The 18,454-nt window shown below is 32.7% G+C and overlaps 3 protein-coding genes across 5 annotated transcripts; 2 read left to right on the top strand and 1 right to left on the bottom strand.

Moving 5' to 3' along the window:
• Window positions 1–844: 844 nt before the first annotated feature.
• Window positions 845–3,663, bottom strand: LOC138934611 (START domain-containing protein 10). Of its 2 annotated transcripts, none has more exons than XM_070298557.1 (8): window positions 3,154–3,663; window positions 2,919–3,069; window positions 2,667–2,840; window positions 2,449–2,596; window positions 2,214–2,366; window positions 2,016–2,140; window positions 1,819–1,941; window positions 845–1,672 (listed from the first exon to the last, which is right to left on the bottom strand). In XM_070298557.1, exons 3-8 carry the CDS (start codon window positions 2,820–2,822, stop codon window positions 1,565–1,567), a joined length of 813 nt encoding a protein of 270 aa, XP_070154658.1. In that variant the 5' UTR covers window positions 2,823–2,840; window positions 2,919–3,069; window positions 3,154–3,663; the 3' UTR covers window positions 845–1,564. The 2 variants fall into 2 exon arrangements, with proteins under 2 accessions (XP_070154658.1, XP_070154659.1); XM_070298558.1 differs by having other exon boundaries at window positions 2,923–3,069.
• A 248-nt stretch (window positions 3,664–3,911) lies between these two features.
• Window positions 3,912–7,744, top strand: Cysrs (cysteine--tRNA ligase, cytoplasmic). 2 transcript variants are annotated; one of them, XM_070298421.1, is made up of 10 exons: window positions 3,912–3,999; window positions 4,267–4,447; window positions 4,598–4,940; window positions 5,027–5,167; window positions 5,268–5,478; window positions 5,543–6,018; window positions 6,120–6,264; window positions 6,346–6,554; window positions 6,640–7,011; window positions 7,151–7,744. In XM_070298421.1, the coding sequence occupies exons 2-10, from the start codon at window positions 4,269–4,271 to the stop codon at window positions 7,280–7,282; spliced, it is 2,208 nt and encodes a 735-aa protein (XP_070154522.1). In that variant the 5' UTR covers window positions 3,912–3,999; window positions 4,267–4,268; the 3' UTR covers window positions 7,283–7,744. The 2 variants fall into 2 exon arrangements, with proteins under 2 accessions (XP_070154522.1, XP_070154521.1); XM_070298420.1 differs by having other exon boundaries at window positions 3,912–4,055.
• A 7,424-nt stretch (window positions 7,745–15,168) lies between these two features.
• Window positions 15,169–18,184, top strand: LOC138934786 (endochitinase-like). The gene is made up of 9 exons (XM_070298870.1): window positions 15,169–15,247; window positions 15,409–15,738; window positions 15,952–16,174; window positions 16,359–16,482; window positions 16,718–16,915; window positions 16,993–17,074; window positions 17,339–17,550; window positions 17,632–17,820; window positions 18,059–18,184. The coding sequence occupies exons 1-9, from the start codon at window positions 15,175–15,177 to the stop codon at window positions 18,182–18,184; spliced, it is 1,557 nt and encodes a 518-aa protein (XP_070154971.1). The 5' UTR covers window positions 15,169–15,174.
• Window positions 18,185–18,454: the final 270 nt, after the last annotated feature.

Genomic DNA, 18,454 nt, shown 5'->3' with positions numbered 1-18,454 from the left:
TATAAATATAGTAATTTGAAATATTATATTACATTATCGATCTTTTCAGAGAGTCTTTTGTAATAATTGACTTTGCATACAATCTTTTCTTTTTATTTTACATTATCGATATAGTAATTAACTAGGAGCTTTGCTATAATAACGACTTAAAAGCGCCTTTAAAATTTTTACAAAGTAATTAATTAATTTATAAATTTTTATTGCATTATATATTCTTCCATAGGATAAAGAAATCGAAAACAAATTATATATATATATTTCAGAATTGTATAATCTTAAATTTTTTCTTCCTAGATAATTTTTGTTAATAATTTATAATTAAATAATATATATTTATCATTTAATTTATAATTAAATAATATATATTCATTAATATTCAGTTAAATATATGTGTATATATACTCTACAACATATTTTGTAAAGTATGATTCAAACTTCACGAGCGTTAGCCTCTAAAGAATTTCTGCTTATCGATGATAATTTTGTCAATTGTTTGCATTTTTGACATCTAATTTGTCCAAATCACATTTAATTCTGCCTTGGTATAAATTTTAATGCAAAAATTCTTTTAAAAATATGCCGTTGAAGTTTGACAGTCTTACAGAGCACTTTGTATTACATAAAAATGTAATATATAACTAAATTAATTCAAATTCGAGAAACTGTAATACTATTTTCGTTTTAAATATACTTTGTATTCACATCTGTCCCTACACATTTAATATATCTATAAAAAAGATAATTGGGGAGACCGAATAAAATCTATTTAGAATGATAAAGAAAAAATCTGGAGTATATCTGAACTTCTTATCCATATTAATTTGTTTAATCATTTCAATTTACATAGAATTTGTGTAATATTTAGGTCTTTAAGTATCTGTATATAAAAGAAAAAAGTCTCCTTTTATGTAAAAGCGTCCTCTTTCCGATAAATGTTTCATATAATTATAATAAAAATGAATTTAAATCTCATCAAAGCATTTAAAAATTTCTAACTGTTCTTATGCTTTCGATACTACAAAAAGTTGCGATCACTTGTGTATATATATTAAGAAGAATTAATATAATAAATAACAATTATATTATACGTGCAATGCACAATATAGAAGACAGCCCAGATGGATGTTTCCTGTGTTATTATAAAAAGAGTTGCGAGTATACCTTCTATATTGTGCGATATATCTTTATTAAATTTGCGCGCTTTATCAACACCAACAATATAAACCTGACTTGAAATTAGTATCTAATGCAAAGTAGGCCATCAATACTTTTTTCTTTGTCGATGTTTATATATAGTTACGTTCGCATATACGCGCAAGGCGACTTCGCGTATAATAATGAACGTGATTTTGAGTTTTAACGTTATATGCATTAAAATGTATAACATTATAATTAGAATTTATTATATAAGAAATACGCAAATCGAACTTGATAATTGTACAAATTGTTTGTTATATTTTAGTTATATAATACTGTAGCTCTATAGAGAGAAAGAGAGCTTTCCGTTATATATATTCCGTCTTTACTATTACTTACCTAAAAATCTTTATGACCCTTTATTAAATTAATCGCTATCCACTGCCGCAGATTCCTTAACTGAACTTTCCCTTAAGTCAGATTCGTCTACATAATTATATTTTGAATTCTTTTCTTCTTCTGCAGATTTTATACACTGAAACGAATTAATAACAGACAATTGAAGCTTATGTACACTATAGAATAAAATTTTTAAGATTCTTTTAAAAGAGTTGGTAACTCTACACAAAGTATAATTTGAATATAACTTGCAAAATGTACAATATAAGAGACTACTCTTACTTCTTCAATACGTATTCTAGGTGCCATTATTTGTTCAGGATAATGCCATGGCTTGTAATTTGGATTATTAAGTACTTTCCAACTTGGATAATTCACAGAGGCCTTGTGTAATCGTTTCACCATCTACAAAAATAGTTTTATAAGGAAATATGTATTTGTAACTTAAACCTGATGTATTTCTTTATAAGAAATCTCACTTTGGGAGCAAATATTTGTGTAATTTTATTAACCAACCACACAGGCAATTTACCATGTGGGTCTGTGTGCGATACATAACCGAGCTCGGAACCATCTCCGTTGCGTGAAGGCCTTACAATATAGCCTTAAATATAATATATATTACTTTTAGACATATATTTATATACTGAAATATTAACTAGTTTCCAATATCTTACCTGTGAGGTAAGATGTTGCTCGTACAAAGTGTTTTCTAGGTGGATAATCTTTATGATAAACGGAATGATTTATTATCAATTGTTCTATACCAGTATCTAGCCAAGATCGTTGTAAGACAAAGTCTCTATTTTTTAATGGAGATGGGCATGCCACTAAAATTTTTGCAGTATGAATAGAGCAAGATTCCTGATATATGGATCAAATATCAAAAATGTATGGAACCATAGTACTCACTGGAATAATAACCAATATCATTATTTGGATTAAAAAACCCTATATCTTTTGATTCAATCATATGAGTGTCCCAAACTTTTCTATATTCAGGATCATGTAAAACATCATATAACGTTTCTGGCGAAATATCGGAAAAACGCGTTCTAATCTGTAAAATTAAATTGCTCCTATATTGATTATAAAAAGTACAGTTTATTTATCAATAAAGAATAACTTACTTTCACCATTTTAAAACTAATTCCTCGAACACATTTTGTCCAAACAGATAAATCAGGTTTGTTATAATCTAATTTCCAGTCATTATTATCATCGTACAATTTCTTTAATATCTCAAAATCTTTATCTTCTGCGATTTTGACAACGCCAATATCCATTGTAATGTAGAGCAATGTCTAGAAGCGTAATATAATATGAGTAATATATAAATATATAAAAGTATTTCTATAACGCACTAAACCATTATTATTTACCTGCTATTGATTACAAATTTAATGATAGGCAGGCAGTGCTATCATTTTTTTTTGCTCGGTCTATAACAACTCTACAATTCCACACATTATCGCATATTAGAGAAAGGTTGCAGGGATATTCAAGATGTATAACAATTCTCTTGCGTTTCATCTGCAAAGAAAAATTTATCATTTATATATGTTACATACTCTGGCAAGATTTAAATCGATAAGGAAAAAAGTAAAATACACATACATGCTTCAGTAATTTTTACGGTTTCCCCGTTCGTTGTATGGAATGTGACTATGAATAATAATCGAGTCATATCACGCGTCCGGTTTAAAAAGCTCGTTATCGCAGGTGATAAAGACTCGAGGCAACCAAACGCTCTCGAGCGTGCTTCGCCAATAAATTATGGCGATCATAGATTAATTCTAAATGGCATGTATAAGTTAAACATCTTGCGGACATCGGGAACGGGTGATGTTGATGAGTTTATGTCTGTAGAAATTTCAAGTAACATATTTCTTCAGTCGACGCTGGCTTCCTTACGCTTGATGTCCGCTCCGAATATCGATTCGATCGAACGAAATTTACGGCAAAATTTATGCGAAAGTTTCACTGTCGGCGGTTGCAGTAATAAACGATAACGACACCTGCATGCTCGTTATCGCGTGCCATCAGATAAGCACGTGGACTTCGCTGTCAGAGGCTATCATGTCGTTTTTAAGCCACTTGGCACGTTGACAGTCGAGCTGTCATTATCAGCCGGTACAGAATGAAACCACGAAACATAAATTGTGTGAAGTCCGCGCGATATTGAAACGTCATAATTACACATTGCTGCTGATTGGATATCTGTTAGGAATTTTTCGACGCATCTTTGAATCGAGGGCTAGTAAATTCAACGCAAGAGCTCAAAAAAATCATAGTTTCCTATCTAGTTAATATATAAACGAAGGAATAAGGATGCACGCGATCATGTCATCTGAGTATTGGCATTGATCAGTGTAACCTGGTGTAATCAAGTGCAAGTGAACTTATTACGGCATATTAGACACGTGTTATTACATTTGCACACGTATTATTAAATTTATACACGTATTATTAGTTTCTTTCTAGTTTGTTTTAGAAAAACTATATATTATATATTGAAGGTAAATTAATTAATTGTATATTAATTGATAATATATTAGTTTTATGGGTAATATATTGGTTAAATTAATTGGCAAATTTATTAAGAGAAATATAATTTGAATTTTCAAGTTTTCCAAAATAATGTTAATTATGTTTGTTTAAATTTATAAGTTACAAGAAAACAATTGTATTTTTAATCAGAAGTGATATATTTTATGTTCCATAAACTAGAAATGGCTAAGAGATCACAACCAGCTTGGCATTTGCCAGATAGGAAAGATAATACCGTACTACGGTTGTACAACAGCTTGACCAGAGAAAAGGAAATATTTGTCCCACAATTTGGAAATCGCATTCTGTGGTATAGTTGCGGACCTACTGTTTATGATGCATCACATATGGGCCATGCAAGGTATTAAAAGTATTTTCATAAATATAATTTCTTTATTTGTATTATTTGTGCTTAAATTTTGTATAACATCATCTTTATACTTTTTTTTGATACTATTATAAATGGATATATGAGGAAGATATTTATATGCAAATGTTCCCTTTGTTGTAGATCATATATATCTTTTGATATTTTACGTCGTATATTGTCAGACTATTTTGGATACGATGTTTTATATGTGATGAATATTACTGATATAGATGATAAAATTATAAAAAGAGCACGGCAAAATTATTTATATGAAAGATATGTAGAAAAAGATCATGATCTTCATAGTATATTGAATGATACAAGAGAAGTAATGTCTACTTTTGAAAATACTGTAAGAACTACAACTGATCCTGATAAAAAGTGCATGATGGAGAAGATGCTATGTAAAATAACGAAAGCTATTGAAGATTTGGAAAAAGCAGTTATAGGAAAAAATGAGAAAGAAATTATAGAATTTCAAAAAGTAATGTTTAATGCAAAGAATTTTATCTTTAAAATTATTTTTTACCAATATAAATAAATAAAATATTAATGTAATATTTTGTATAGGCATTGTTGAAAGAAGTTAAAGATCCTTTAGCTGACTGGTTAGATAAAATAAAAGGCAATACTGTTATAGAACATTCAATATTTAATAAATTATCTAAACATTGGGAGTCAGAATTTCATAAAGATATGGATGCTTTAAATGTAAGAGATTTCAGTGCAATATTAAAACAAATAACATCTATCTTTTCAAGATAAAGTTAATTTTTATAATAATCAATATTATTTTGCACAAATTATTCAGGTATTAAGACCAAATGTACTGACAAGAGTTAGTGAATATATTCCTGAGATAATAGCGTTTGTACAAAATATAATAAACAAAGGATTTGCTTATGAAAATAATAGATCGGTGTACTTTGATGTAGGCAAGTTTGATAAACAGGAAAAACATTCTTATGCTAAACTTGTACCCGAAGCGTATGGCGATACATCAAGTTTACAAGAGGGAGAGGGTAAGTTCAAATCATTATTCTTTAAAATTCTTGATTTTTTCTAGATTTAATTTTTTAATTTAAGGTGATTTGAGTGTTACGGAAGATAAACTCTTTGAAAAGAAATCAGTGACAGACTTTGCACTTTGGAAAAGCTCAAAAACAGGTGAACCATGGTGGGACAGTCCTTGGGGTAAGGGACGGCCTGGATGGCATATTGAATGCTCAGTCATGGCTTCTGAGATTTGCGGAGAGAGTTTAGATATTCATACAGGCGGTGTAGATCTTAAATTTCCTCATCACGATAACGAACTCGCACAAGCGGAAGCATATTTCGATAATTCACATTGGGTCAGATATTTCCTACATTCTGGTCATTTGACTATAGCAGGTTGCAAAATGTCAAAATCATTAAAGAATTTTGTAACTATACAAGATGCTTTAAAGAAGCATTCGGCGAGACAACTCAGACTTGCCTTTCTTCTGCATTCATGGAAGGACACTTTAGATTATAGCGATAATACTATGAGTATGGCCGTGCAATATGAAAAATTCCTCAATGTAAGTATTCTTATTGTATATATATATATTGTGTGAATCTAATTCATATTTTAAGTCTATAATATTTCTATATATCTATTAAATAAAATTAATGCTTGCAGGAATTCTTTTTGAATGTTAAATGTAAAATTAGATGTTTGGGAACAAAAACTACTATCGATAGTTTCACTAAATGGTTTCATCCGGAAATAGAACTCAATAAAAACTTTTATATTGCTAAGCATTCTATACATGAAGCATTGTGCGGTAAATGTTTTTATATCTTGATTATATCTTATTGATTGATAATTTTAAATACATATTATTAAGGAAATGTGTTTATTACAGACAATATTGATACAAGAACTGTTCTCGATATAATACGAGAACTTGTAGCAAATTGCAATATTTACATGAGTCAAAATAAAAATCCAAATATACTTCTCCTTAGGGATATTGCTGTATATATTACAAAACTGTTTATTATTTTTGGGGCTATTTCTTCTTCATATGATTCTATTGGATTTCCAATTGATGATGAGGCAGTTGATGCAAATGTAAGACAGATTAATATATCTCGTTTATCGTCGAGAAATTTTATGTATGAATTTATATACATATACATAAATTTTTTATTTTCAGGTTGAAGAAACTGTTATGCCTTATTTGGAAATTTTGGCTAATTTCCGGCATAAAGTTCGAAATTTCGCGAAAACTTTGAAAGCAAGCGATATCTTGCAAGAATGCGATATACTGCGCGACGATATCTTGCCGAACATTGGAGTGCGGTTGGAAGACAATGAAGAAGACTGTAAAGTGAAATTAGTTAACAGAGAAGAATTGTTGAAGGAGAAAGAAATGAAGAAGAAGTTGGAACTCGAGAAAAATATGGAGAAAGAAAAGAAAAAAGCAGAGACTGCTATTGCTGCAGCGGCGAAAGAAGCACAGAAAAAAATATCACCGAATGATATGTTTAGATTGGAAAAAGACAAATATTCTCAGTTTGATGATAAGGTAAAAGCATTTTATTATATTATTTCATAATAATGATAGATTAGATTTATATTATGTTAATGCTTGCTTATATTCTGGTATGTTATATAGTTTATATATTGTATATTTCTATTCTATATATATTTCTATATCCTTGTAGGGATTGCCAACACATGATGCCGAAGGTAAAGAGCTTAGTAAAGGTTTGCTTAAGAAGTTGCAAAAGCTACAACAAGCACAACAGAAACGATATAATGAATACTTAGCTTCAATGCAGAACGGTTGTTTATAAGATTTTGTATATGAGAATCTGTCAATTTATCTAAATTTGTTTTGTATCCAAGATGTCTGCTTTATGTCTCGATAATTGAATCATCATTTTATGAAGATAATAATTATTTTCTTGCATAGAATATTGAAATTATTTACAAGTTTATACAGTTTATTCAAATGTAATTTTTTACGCGCGTGTGTGTGTGTGTGTGTGAATATTTGATATTTGAGTTAATTGATGTAAAATTTTTTAAAGCTTTGTTCTAAAAGCTTTAATTAATAAGTTCGAATTTAAGTGTGACTTTCTATCAGTATCTTCTTTACAATTAAGTATTTTCAATTATTAAATTACATTCAATCTTTTTTTAAGTAAACTATTTATTTTTTGTTTGTAATATTTATATTAAAAAATTGCCGCACGAAAATAATGCGCGAAATTTCATACAATATTATTTTAAGTTATTATACAAAATAAGTTAGCTTTATTTAGGGAATTGTATACTTTTAACATGTATTATAATAAGTATAAATATACATGGCTTTATATATTAAATAAATATTATATATCTCTCAATCATCGGATCTTATATAAATATATCTTATAATCTTACGCATAATCGCTAATTATATATATCCACTATTATATTTAGACTTAAAAAAGCATGTTAAATCGATACTCGAATAATTTCGAAGGTGATATTTCTTTTAAATTTGAGATTTTTAAATTTAAATTTAAATAATATATGCCATAAGAAAATAAATGGCACTCGTATACCGCGCGTTTTGTGATATATCTGTATAGTTGAAAAAAAGAATGCTTCAATATCAAAACCGTCGACAGTATATTCATATTTAATGTATACATAGTATACATGTACATCGGTATATCATGCCGATGCGATTCGAAACTGGTCAAACAAAATAAATGTTACGCGTTTTCACTGTGCCGGATGAATTTGACGCGCGATGTTATCCATTATTAAAACATAATACCCCTTTCATAACAAGAACAAGTTGACAGTGACAGTTCCGTAAATGCAAAAGCGATATAATGTTCGATTCGCGTGGCGAAGCGCGAACCCGATATTCATCCCATATTCAAAAACAGTGAAAACCCGCGAGGCAAGCGAACATACACAGGTCGATCCGTCAGCCGCTTTTCCAACTTGCCCGTAAAATACGCATCGCCTATCCGATAATAACGATATCCAGTCCCGAAAACACTCTGGTTGGAATAATCGGGAGAAAGCACCTTCCTATCCCCGATTACAAATTATGTTTCCGGACTGGAACGAAGCGGTATTAAATCCATTCCCGCTGAAACGTTCATTCTTAATCGAGAAAGTTTAATGTGATATCACGTCACATTCGCGTTTATATATTTATGTCATCGCTGTTGCTTGTATAACAAAGCATCTCGCGTACAGGTACCTTCCTTTAGAATCGCACAAAGCTTTTTTATCGAAACCTTTATTGATAGCTTCTATTTATTGTACTCAATTTTTAATTATGTGTTTAATTTTTAATATTGGCATACATATAGATATACTCTTTTAATTATTTTGCTTTCTTTGAAGATTTAATCTATTTATAATTCTATTTACATTTAATTTTATCTTCTATATATACGCTTTTTGTCATAATTATAAAAATATTATATAAGGATATTCAAAAGCATTTTCTTTATGTTAAGTAGCCGAATTTTTTTGCTAATTGGTATCGACAAAACCGTAATGCTTTTTTGATTGTATGTACATCGCCTTGTTTTCTCTCTCTCATCGTTATTCGCAGCAATGTGTAAAAACATAAATCGATATTAACAATGCGTGACGGTTGGAAAAAAAAAAAAAAAAAAACTCGAATATGAAGTCAAGAGAAGTGAAAAAGCAAACAGACTCCTCTCACGCGTGATCCTCGCTTTTTACTCCGCGATTTATCGCGTGAATGGACACGTAAATTTTCAGTGACAAAATCAAACATTCCAAAATCCAAGAATCTCCGATCTCCTAAGTGACACCCAAATGTTCACGATTATATATAGGGCCTCCTGAAGGGCATTGCCGAATGTTCTTTATTAATTTATAAAATTTATAAAATCCATAAGAATCATCTTTTTCCTCTAACAAGAAAAACCAATGAGAGATTATTACTTACATATATGACAACATTTTAAAATCCCATTACTTTTCAGAGAGAGTTTCTTTGGAAAAGTAATTTCTCAATTTCTGAAATAAATCGCGAGTTGTCTAGAAAAATGTCTGTAAATTGCTCGTATTTCAATAAACATACAAGATTTGCGATTTCATGCAAGACGCTCGAACTTTAAAAAACTTTTACAGCGAAAGCGATTGCGTCCGATAACCGATATATATATAATAAAATACCTATGTATATTATTGTATAATAAAACTTTCTAACAAATGTTTAAAAGTCAAAAATAACGAGATAACAAGCGTTTTGGATAATATTTTGTTATGGAGGTTGAATAAAACTTCAATTGTACGTATTTGTACATATCAATCCCAGCTGTGTAATTCGTACAAATTAACTTGGATCTTAAAATACGCAAACAACTGCAAAAATTGCTGCATACATATTGTTAATTTGTATTAATCTCTTCCCAATTTTTTTTGCTGACCAACATAAATTTAATTCAATAATTTAATTTATTAATTAATATCTTGAAAAGATAAGTAATGCTGTAACAATGAATAACGATTATAATACCAGTATCTCATGCGAAAGATCTCTCCACAGATGAGATCGCTCGTATTTGTGTCACATTGTGGCAGATATAATCCCGTTTATTGACTTGCAATCGACTTTCAACGTATTAATTATGTAATTTAATAATTTAATTATATAATTGTGTAATCAGGCGTTTCGTATGAATGTATATTAACAGATGTATTGCATGTTCGATTATAAGCCAGATGGTCTTGAAACAACAAAAGTCTCCACGATTATTTTTCGCGAATCTAAATTAATCGAAATTAATTTCAATAACATGAAAGTAACGTCAATAATACGATAACATCTTGTTTGTCAAAACGATTATTATTTTTTAAAACTTAAATTTAAGGATTAATTATCAAAGTATCAATATATCGCACAAATATCGAAAAGAACATAACTTGCATCGCGATGCAAAGTTCTGCTTGGATGTTAGATGTGAGGTTTCCATGTCGATAATACGATATCTCAAAATAACGTGTCGTATAAAATATATTTTATTGAATTAATGACACGTATTGTGCAATTTCAATTCTTTTCAAACATCCATTCACAGATTTATACGATATGTTCCAAGGCCAGTGTGTGTCCTTCGTTTTTGAGATTTCTGATTACAATTAAATTTAAATTCCGCAAAACGACTATTATATCGAATATTATTAACAAAGAAAATTATATTATATGTATATGTATATCAATATATAAGAATGCGATTTCCAAGCTTTTTACATTTTGCGAAGTTTTGTATTGTATAATTATAAAAGAATACGTATATCACTTTAATGCGAGATGTAACGATCGATTATCAGAAAATTTGATTATAATTTAATATAAATTTAGGCAGCGAAGAGCATTTCTCTTTCTCTCGGAGAGAACGAGCACTTGTGTAGTTAGAAAATTAAAACTTTCTTCTTCCCTTTTGTTCGAGTTGATTTGCGAGAACGCGAAGTGACAAGTCGCCTCGATGATGAATCGAGCGCTCGCTCTGCAAGACGATATCGTCCCTCATCTCATCGGTGCTCCTGGACGTCGACGGGAGGCAGAGGGGTCGACGAACCAGCCAATCATGCGGGGGCTCGTGCACCTGAATTCTAATGAGGTCCACCTGGGTATATATGAGCTTAAGTTCGCTGCTTCGACCGTGCTTTTTCCGAGGTGATCTGCCCGTTGCGCAGGTGAGTGTCCCTTCTCTTCTCTTTTCGCAAGATATTCAAGGTATTTTCTATTCTGGAACATTTTTAACAACAATATCTTCGGCACTTATTCTCGGACACGAACCTTTTCGTGAACGAATCGGCGTAAAATCGGAACAATAAATAATAATTGATAAGGAACGATCGTCCTTAGATGTTGATTAATCAGTGGATCGTCCTATCATTTGTTTAGTTTCATGAGAAAGTTAACGAGTTTCTAGGATTAATCAAAGAGATTGTTAATATCTAGGAATATTACAAAGGTATGTACACGATTGAATATGTACGTAATAGAAAAATTATTATTTTAATGATCTCTTAATAATTTTTTATTTAATTTTGCTTAAAGAGAAGTTGTATATCTTTTATCCATTTTCAAGCAAAATTGTTGCAATCAATTTTATTCTCGCCTATCAAAAAATACATCTTGATTTCAAATATTTTTCGATAATCTCTTTTTGCGTATCCTAAAGACACGTTATTCTAGGATGTGCATATACAATTATATTTTCGCGCGCCTTACATAGGTTGATCATTAGAAAAAAATTTACCGTCGCATTTGTCATTTCGGACACCTCTTTTCATCGAGTCCCGCAGATTTGGTTATTGATATCAGAGGGTATCGTAAAAACCATCAGGCACATCCACGCGCGAATCTGGAAATCTTACCGGGATCATTGACACGAGATGTTTATCGAGCGTTCACTCCTCTTCGTCATTTCTAAATTATTTTATTTTTCTTTCTCTCCTTCTTTCTCCTTCGTCAAGATCGAAACGAAGGTCAACCCGTTGCACCTACGCCGAAACTGAAGAGCCGATCTTGACAGCGACTCTTTAAAATTTCTGTCTCCTGTTTTTCTTTGTCATTTATGAGAGCTGCGTTTACTTACACTATTTCATTATTGATCACTTGACGATAAAGATTGATATTTTTGTATTTCGTTAAATTTATTCGTTACGAATTCTGGAGTGATTCTCGATTATTGAATATCTGATACGTCGTTTCTGTTATCATATTTTTCATCTCTTTCGCAAGAGATTCGATGACATTCCAGATATTTTCATCGGGGCCTCTCGTGTGGTATGGGTAGAATTACCGTTTCTTTGCTTCCTTTTTGACAGTCGAAGGTCAAACCGGAGGTGTGCCCACGTAAAGTCACGAGACTCTGCGGGCCATATTACCATAATAAAAAAGAAAGGAAAAAGCCATCAAGCGATTCTCTCGTAAGAGTTCACCGTTATCGATAGACGAGCGACATGATCGACGTCGAATAACAAAACGTTAATTAACATCGTCCAGTCGGCCTAAACCGTTACCTTGCCTCTGATAAAGCGAATGATGCGATCGTAGCACGCGAGGATACTTCTAACGACGTTTCCTTCTCTCGATCTATCTATATACTTGATGATGCGCGATTATTCAAGTACGAATGTCGCTCGTATTTGCTTTTTGTTTGCAACTTTTTCGCTCATTGCAATCAATGTATATAAATAAATGATAGATGTACTGATTATGTATTATTTACGAAATTATGTAAAACAATATACGGAGTAGCAAGGATCAGTCTGACAGGAAAATTAATAATTCGAAAAATTAAAAATTCCATTAGGTAATCAGGTTTATCAGAGCGGTTTTCGAAATCTGTGTTTCTTTTCGATTAGCACCAGCGTTTGAGAGTTAAACGAGATATCGTAGTGCGTTGTGAAAATATCTATTTTAACAAAATGTTCTGTTCGAGAAACTCGTTTGTTGGCTCGCTCGATGTTCGTATGCAAAGAAACGAGTCGGAACAGAAGTCGCGGTAACTGATGCATCGCGCATCTTAATTCGCAAGATGCGCGAGGATCCATCGGCCATCGCGGACTTACGAGAGAGGACGCATCTCGCACAATGCGTTTCCGCTCCTTTATTTTTAACCATCACACACCGTGACATTACTACGCCTCTTTATTTCGGCACGCGATGGTGGTCGTAGGATCCGAAGGACGGTCTTTGATTCCTCCCAAGAGGCTTGTCATCCGCGCGCGCAGTTTCCCCATCGCCAAATTCGGATCGTTATTCCGATCCCGGTCCAAGAGAGAGAGAAGAGAAAACTGAGACGAGAAAGAACTTGGACCAAGATTTTACAACTTCAAAACATCGTCTTCCCCCTATGTCAACTGTGGCTTCGGTCGTTAATTCTACTTATCGCACTCGTGACAAACTCGTAACACCGGTATTCAGTGACCTTTTGCCGAACGCGGTCTCTTTTCGAGATTAAAATAATTCTATACATAGATCGTGGAATATTTTATATAATTATTATAAGAAAAGATCGTTTTTTTCAGCGTGCGGGCAAATCTCGCGTCGCTGAAACTTTCGGTTGCTTTTCTTGCGAAGGAAGTTATAGTCGCAAGCAATTGCGCCAATTTGACGCGGGTATAAGCCTAGGATTTCCCGGAGTACATTTCACAATGCCATTATATTGCCAGTCGTAATTCTGTTTCCTATATGTCGGGTGAAAATTGTAAATTCAGGGAATTCTCAGAACATTGCCGGAAGCAATTTTTTATTTGGTTCCTCTGAAAACGTAATATCTCGAATATGATAGCAATGTCAATTACGAGATCTTACAAGGAACCCACCCGATTGAATTAGCAGAAATTTTTAATCGTATACGATTGAATGAATATCGCAGCTCGCTCTTTATCGGAATTCGCGCGCGATGTTTTTTATTTTTTGCACAGGCTGCTTTTTAAACAGCAAAAAAACTATGCAGGAATTAATTAAATGCAAGAATTAGTTAAATCACATTATTGTGAAATCACAATCGATATTTTTATGCCTGGTCATTAGTTTCATATCTCCTTTAACTCAAATTTTCTATTAATAGCTATATATTATACACTAATCCAATTACGGGACACTCGGAACCGTTACTTGCTTATTCGCTTAATCCTATTCAAAGATAGAATCGATAGATTTGTTATAAAATATTGTAGAAGAATATATTTATATATATATAATCTCGAGCGAAAATGCTTAAAATTTTATTGATTATAAAGCAGTGATTATAATATGTCCATCGTAATAGCGTTCATAATTGGAAAATATATATTTGTAATAAGAGAATATCCTTCTTTAAGAGAGAATATAGTATGATCGATTTTGTATAAGCATATAAAGATTTATAAGTATTTCTATTTCGCTGAATTCTATTTTATATCACAAGTAAATGGATTCTGTATGCAAGGCATACCGATAACACGATATCGTAATTTAGATGAATATCAAAATTCCGTATCAATCGATAATGATTTTTCACTTAACGGCCAATCGAGAAATTGCATTCTAATATATATATATATATATATTCACGAGATATTCTTACGGCGAGAGATTACGTTAAATCAATAACGTGAGAAATTCTAGCGGAAATACACATAGACACACAGATATATTTTTTGGTCGCGCGTTTTATGCACGAATGAGCCGAGCGTCATCATCATGGTAAACGTCGCAAAAAGATTTCACGATGGTGTCAATGTGGTGTCATCGGAGAACCGGTCCTTGTAGATCATTCCCCTTCGATACGACGATATCTCGATAAATCGATTGCTTTACGCTCCAAGGAGTTTCCGCAATGGCTCGATGAAGCGCTTCGATAACTGGCCGCGATGCAGAAATGTCTCGAGTGCCGAGCAAATCTCGCATCAAGTTTATAGAATACGCGACTTTAGAGTATATTTTTGTGTATAGAGAATCCAATTTCTTTTATTTTATTGTAATAAAAAAAAAATATATATATATATATAAATTTTTACCAATATTAAGACAATATTATACTAGCTTTTTTAATAAAAAAGAGAGCTTTCAGCGAAAGTTAAAATAATTGAGTAGAGTGTAATTTAAAAAATTCCATTTGACAAGTTCAATGCATTATTTAATACTATTTTACAAAATCGCGTTCTATATATGTCTTTTTATTTAATTATAGGTTTCAAAATGACGTCCTCAATGGGAAAGCTGTTATTTTCCCTTCCTGTCTTCCTGATACTCCTGGCGTACGGCGCAACCGGTGAGTTTTACTTCCAATGATAAGATAAAATTAAAAGTTGACGAAACTTATATCACGAATTAATAACGAAGACAGATAAAAAACTATTATTATGTTCCTTGTGCGATTAAATAATGATCATAATAATTAAAAAAATTTTAAATACCGTATTGATTTTTCAGAAGCTCCAAGGCTGGTGTGCTATTTTAGCAATTGGGCTATCTATCGTCCGGATGTAGGCAGCTATGGCATCGACGACATCCCCACTGATATGTGTACGCATATTATCTACTCCTTCATCGGGGTGAGCAACGTTACTTGGGAGAAGCTTATTCTCGACGAGGAACTCGATGTTGAGAAAGGCGGCTTCGACAAATTCGTCGCTCTGAAGAAGAAGTATCCGCATTTAAAGACTCAAGTCGCCATCGGCGGTTGGGCCGAAGGTGGCAAGAAATATAGCCGAATGGTCAGCGTGAAAGCCAGGCGTGATTCACTCATCAGTAGTATCGTTGGTGAGTAATTTATTCGCAAAAACCTGCTTCATTTATAAAATTTATCATAATAAAAAGAATGAAACTATTGAAATGTGATATATATATATATATATATATCGAGAAATTCAAAGTTTACGTTACTTCGCGGTTTCTCCTGGAAGAAGACGCAGATATATGGCATCTCTCGTTAATTTAAATAAAAAGAAATCAAATTTCTGATTTTGCTCGTAGATTTTATGAACCAGTACGGCTTCGATGGCTTCGATCTTGATTGGGAATATCCGGCTGCTACCGATAGAGGCGGCACTTTTAGCGATAAGAACAACTTCTTTTACTTTGTCGAGGAGCTGAGAACGGCGTTCGACAAGGCAGGAAAAGGCTGGGAGATTACTATGGCAGTGCCGATGGCCACGTTCCGTCTCAACGAGGGATATCATGTGCCAGAATTATGCGAGTAAGAGTTGCTTCTCGTTGTAGAATAATATTTTTAATATGTAAATGATTTATCATGATTTATCATGTTTTAATATATCTATAAAATATAAATATATGTGTATATATAAGAACAATGCGCGACGTAAACAACTTCTGTCTTTAATATATTTTTTCTGAATAAGTATCTTTCAATATAATCGCAGACTTGTCGATGCCATCCACGTCATGGCGTACGATCTTCGTGGCAACTGGGGTGGATTTGCCGACGTCCATAGCCCACTGTACAGGAGACCCCACGATCAGTACGCCTACGAGAAATTAAACGTGGCATGTTTCTCACATCTTTTTTTATCGATGAAAGCACACACATCAATTTTATATTTTATATAACACACATAATTCACTACGTTGACGCAAGAGACTACGCATTATCGTGCTAAAAATAACGATAAAATTAATTACGTAGTTATTTTAGAATTTTTAATTTATCAGTAATAAAGTATATCAGCAACTATATGTCTATCGATCTGTATGCAATATGCAATCATTGTCATTATTTTAGCACGATGGTCTCCAACTCTGGGAAGATAAAGGATGCCCTGCCAACAAGCTCGTCGTAGGAATCCCGTTGTACGGACGTACTTTCACCCTCAGCCAAGGCAATAACAATAAAAAACCTGGAACTTACATTAACAAAGAAGCCGGTGGCGGTGCGCCTGGCAAGTATACCGCAGCTAAAGGATTCTTGGCTTATTACGAAGTAAGTGATTAATCCCCGAAGAACTGAGGAAATCGAACAATGCGCATTGACCATGTTAAAATTTATCGAACTTATAGATATGTATGGAACTCCAAAAACCGGACAACGGGTGGACAAAGGAGTATGACGATATAGGCAAGGTACCTTACATGTACAAAGGTAAGTTTAATTTTTACAGATGTAAAAATTATAAAATTTTGCAGAATGATTTTCTTCCGAGAACTTTGATAAATAAAGCATGGAAAATCAATTCGTAAATATTACACACGCTATGTATGTAAAAGATATACGTATAAAGCATATTTTGTCGTTCGGTTCTAAATTGTGCGATCTCTCTGTACTGTATAACTTTTTTTTAATTTTAGATCTAAGAGATATTGCTTTAGTTTAAATTTAAAATTATCGATAATTCTTAATTCGCAGATACTCAATGGGTCGGTTACGAGGATGCTGATAGTATTGTATACAAGATGAACTTCCTCAAGGAGAAGAAGTATCTCGGTGCCATGGTCTGGGCTGTCGATATGGATGATTTCAGAGGACTTTGTGGTCCTGTGAATCCCCTCATGACCACAATTTATGATGGCCTGAAAGGCTATACAGTGACACCTAAAGATTACAAGACAACGCCCAGGGTAAGACAGTATAACACAAAAAAAAATGCAACTGCGGAAACGATAATCTTTACAACCTATAATATAATAATTTATTTATAGCCCGAATGGGACAGGCCACCCAGTACTCCAGCATCCACGGGTGAGGACAAACCGAAACCCGAACCCACCAAGAAACCCGAATGGACTACCGAAACGCCTCGTCCTACGGTGCCTACTTTAAAGCCAGTCGATGATGACAAAGTCGTCTGCAATGGTCAGAGTATCATCCCCAGCAAAGACTGCGCAACGGTTCGTAAAACATTTTCAAATCAACGATATTTTGATTGATAATAATTATTCAAGTGAATATATAAATGCTACACGTTTACGGATTTTCGATATTTGAATTCTATCATTAGACATCAAAAGATTATTTCCTTAAAATGTCTCGAGAATTCTCGTAACGTGAAGCTGCAAATTACAATTCGTCTGCATCCGACAAATTCGAGAATAAATCTCTTGCGTGATAATTGTGTACATTTTACAGTACTATATCTGCGACCACGACAAGCCGATCAAGGCACGATGTGGCGTCGGCTTGATCTTCCATACGTCCAAGCTCATTTGCGACTGGCCGGCCAATGCCAATCGCGAGAAATGCAGAAATGTTTGATCCACCGCGATTTGGAATCTACCGATTTCAATCATCCTGCATTTCATCGATTCATAAATCTTTCGAGTTTAAAAAGCTTGTAGTAATAATCTCATACAAACATCGTTATGTTATTATTTGTTGTTGTGTGCGAGAGCGCGTGCGTTGTGAAATCAAATGTATCATTTTGCGAGCCATGATAAATCATACGCGGTTTATCAAAGTCTGGAAGCTTTCTTAAATACAACTTCCCGTCTTTTAAAATTTTTCTCTCATAGTGCAAAATTTATT

Source organism: Polyergus mexicanus, unplaced genomic scaffold (assembly GCF_030449975.1).
Source record: "Polyergus mexicanus isolate NDT 795.1 unplaced genomic scaffold, iyPolMexi1.0 SCAF_7, whole genome shotgun sequence".
NCBI lineage: Eukaryota > Metazoa > Arthropoda > Insecta > Hymenoptera > Formicidae > Polyergus > Polyergus mexicanus.
This window is presented reverse-complemented; position numbering and strand designations above follow the sequence as displayed.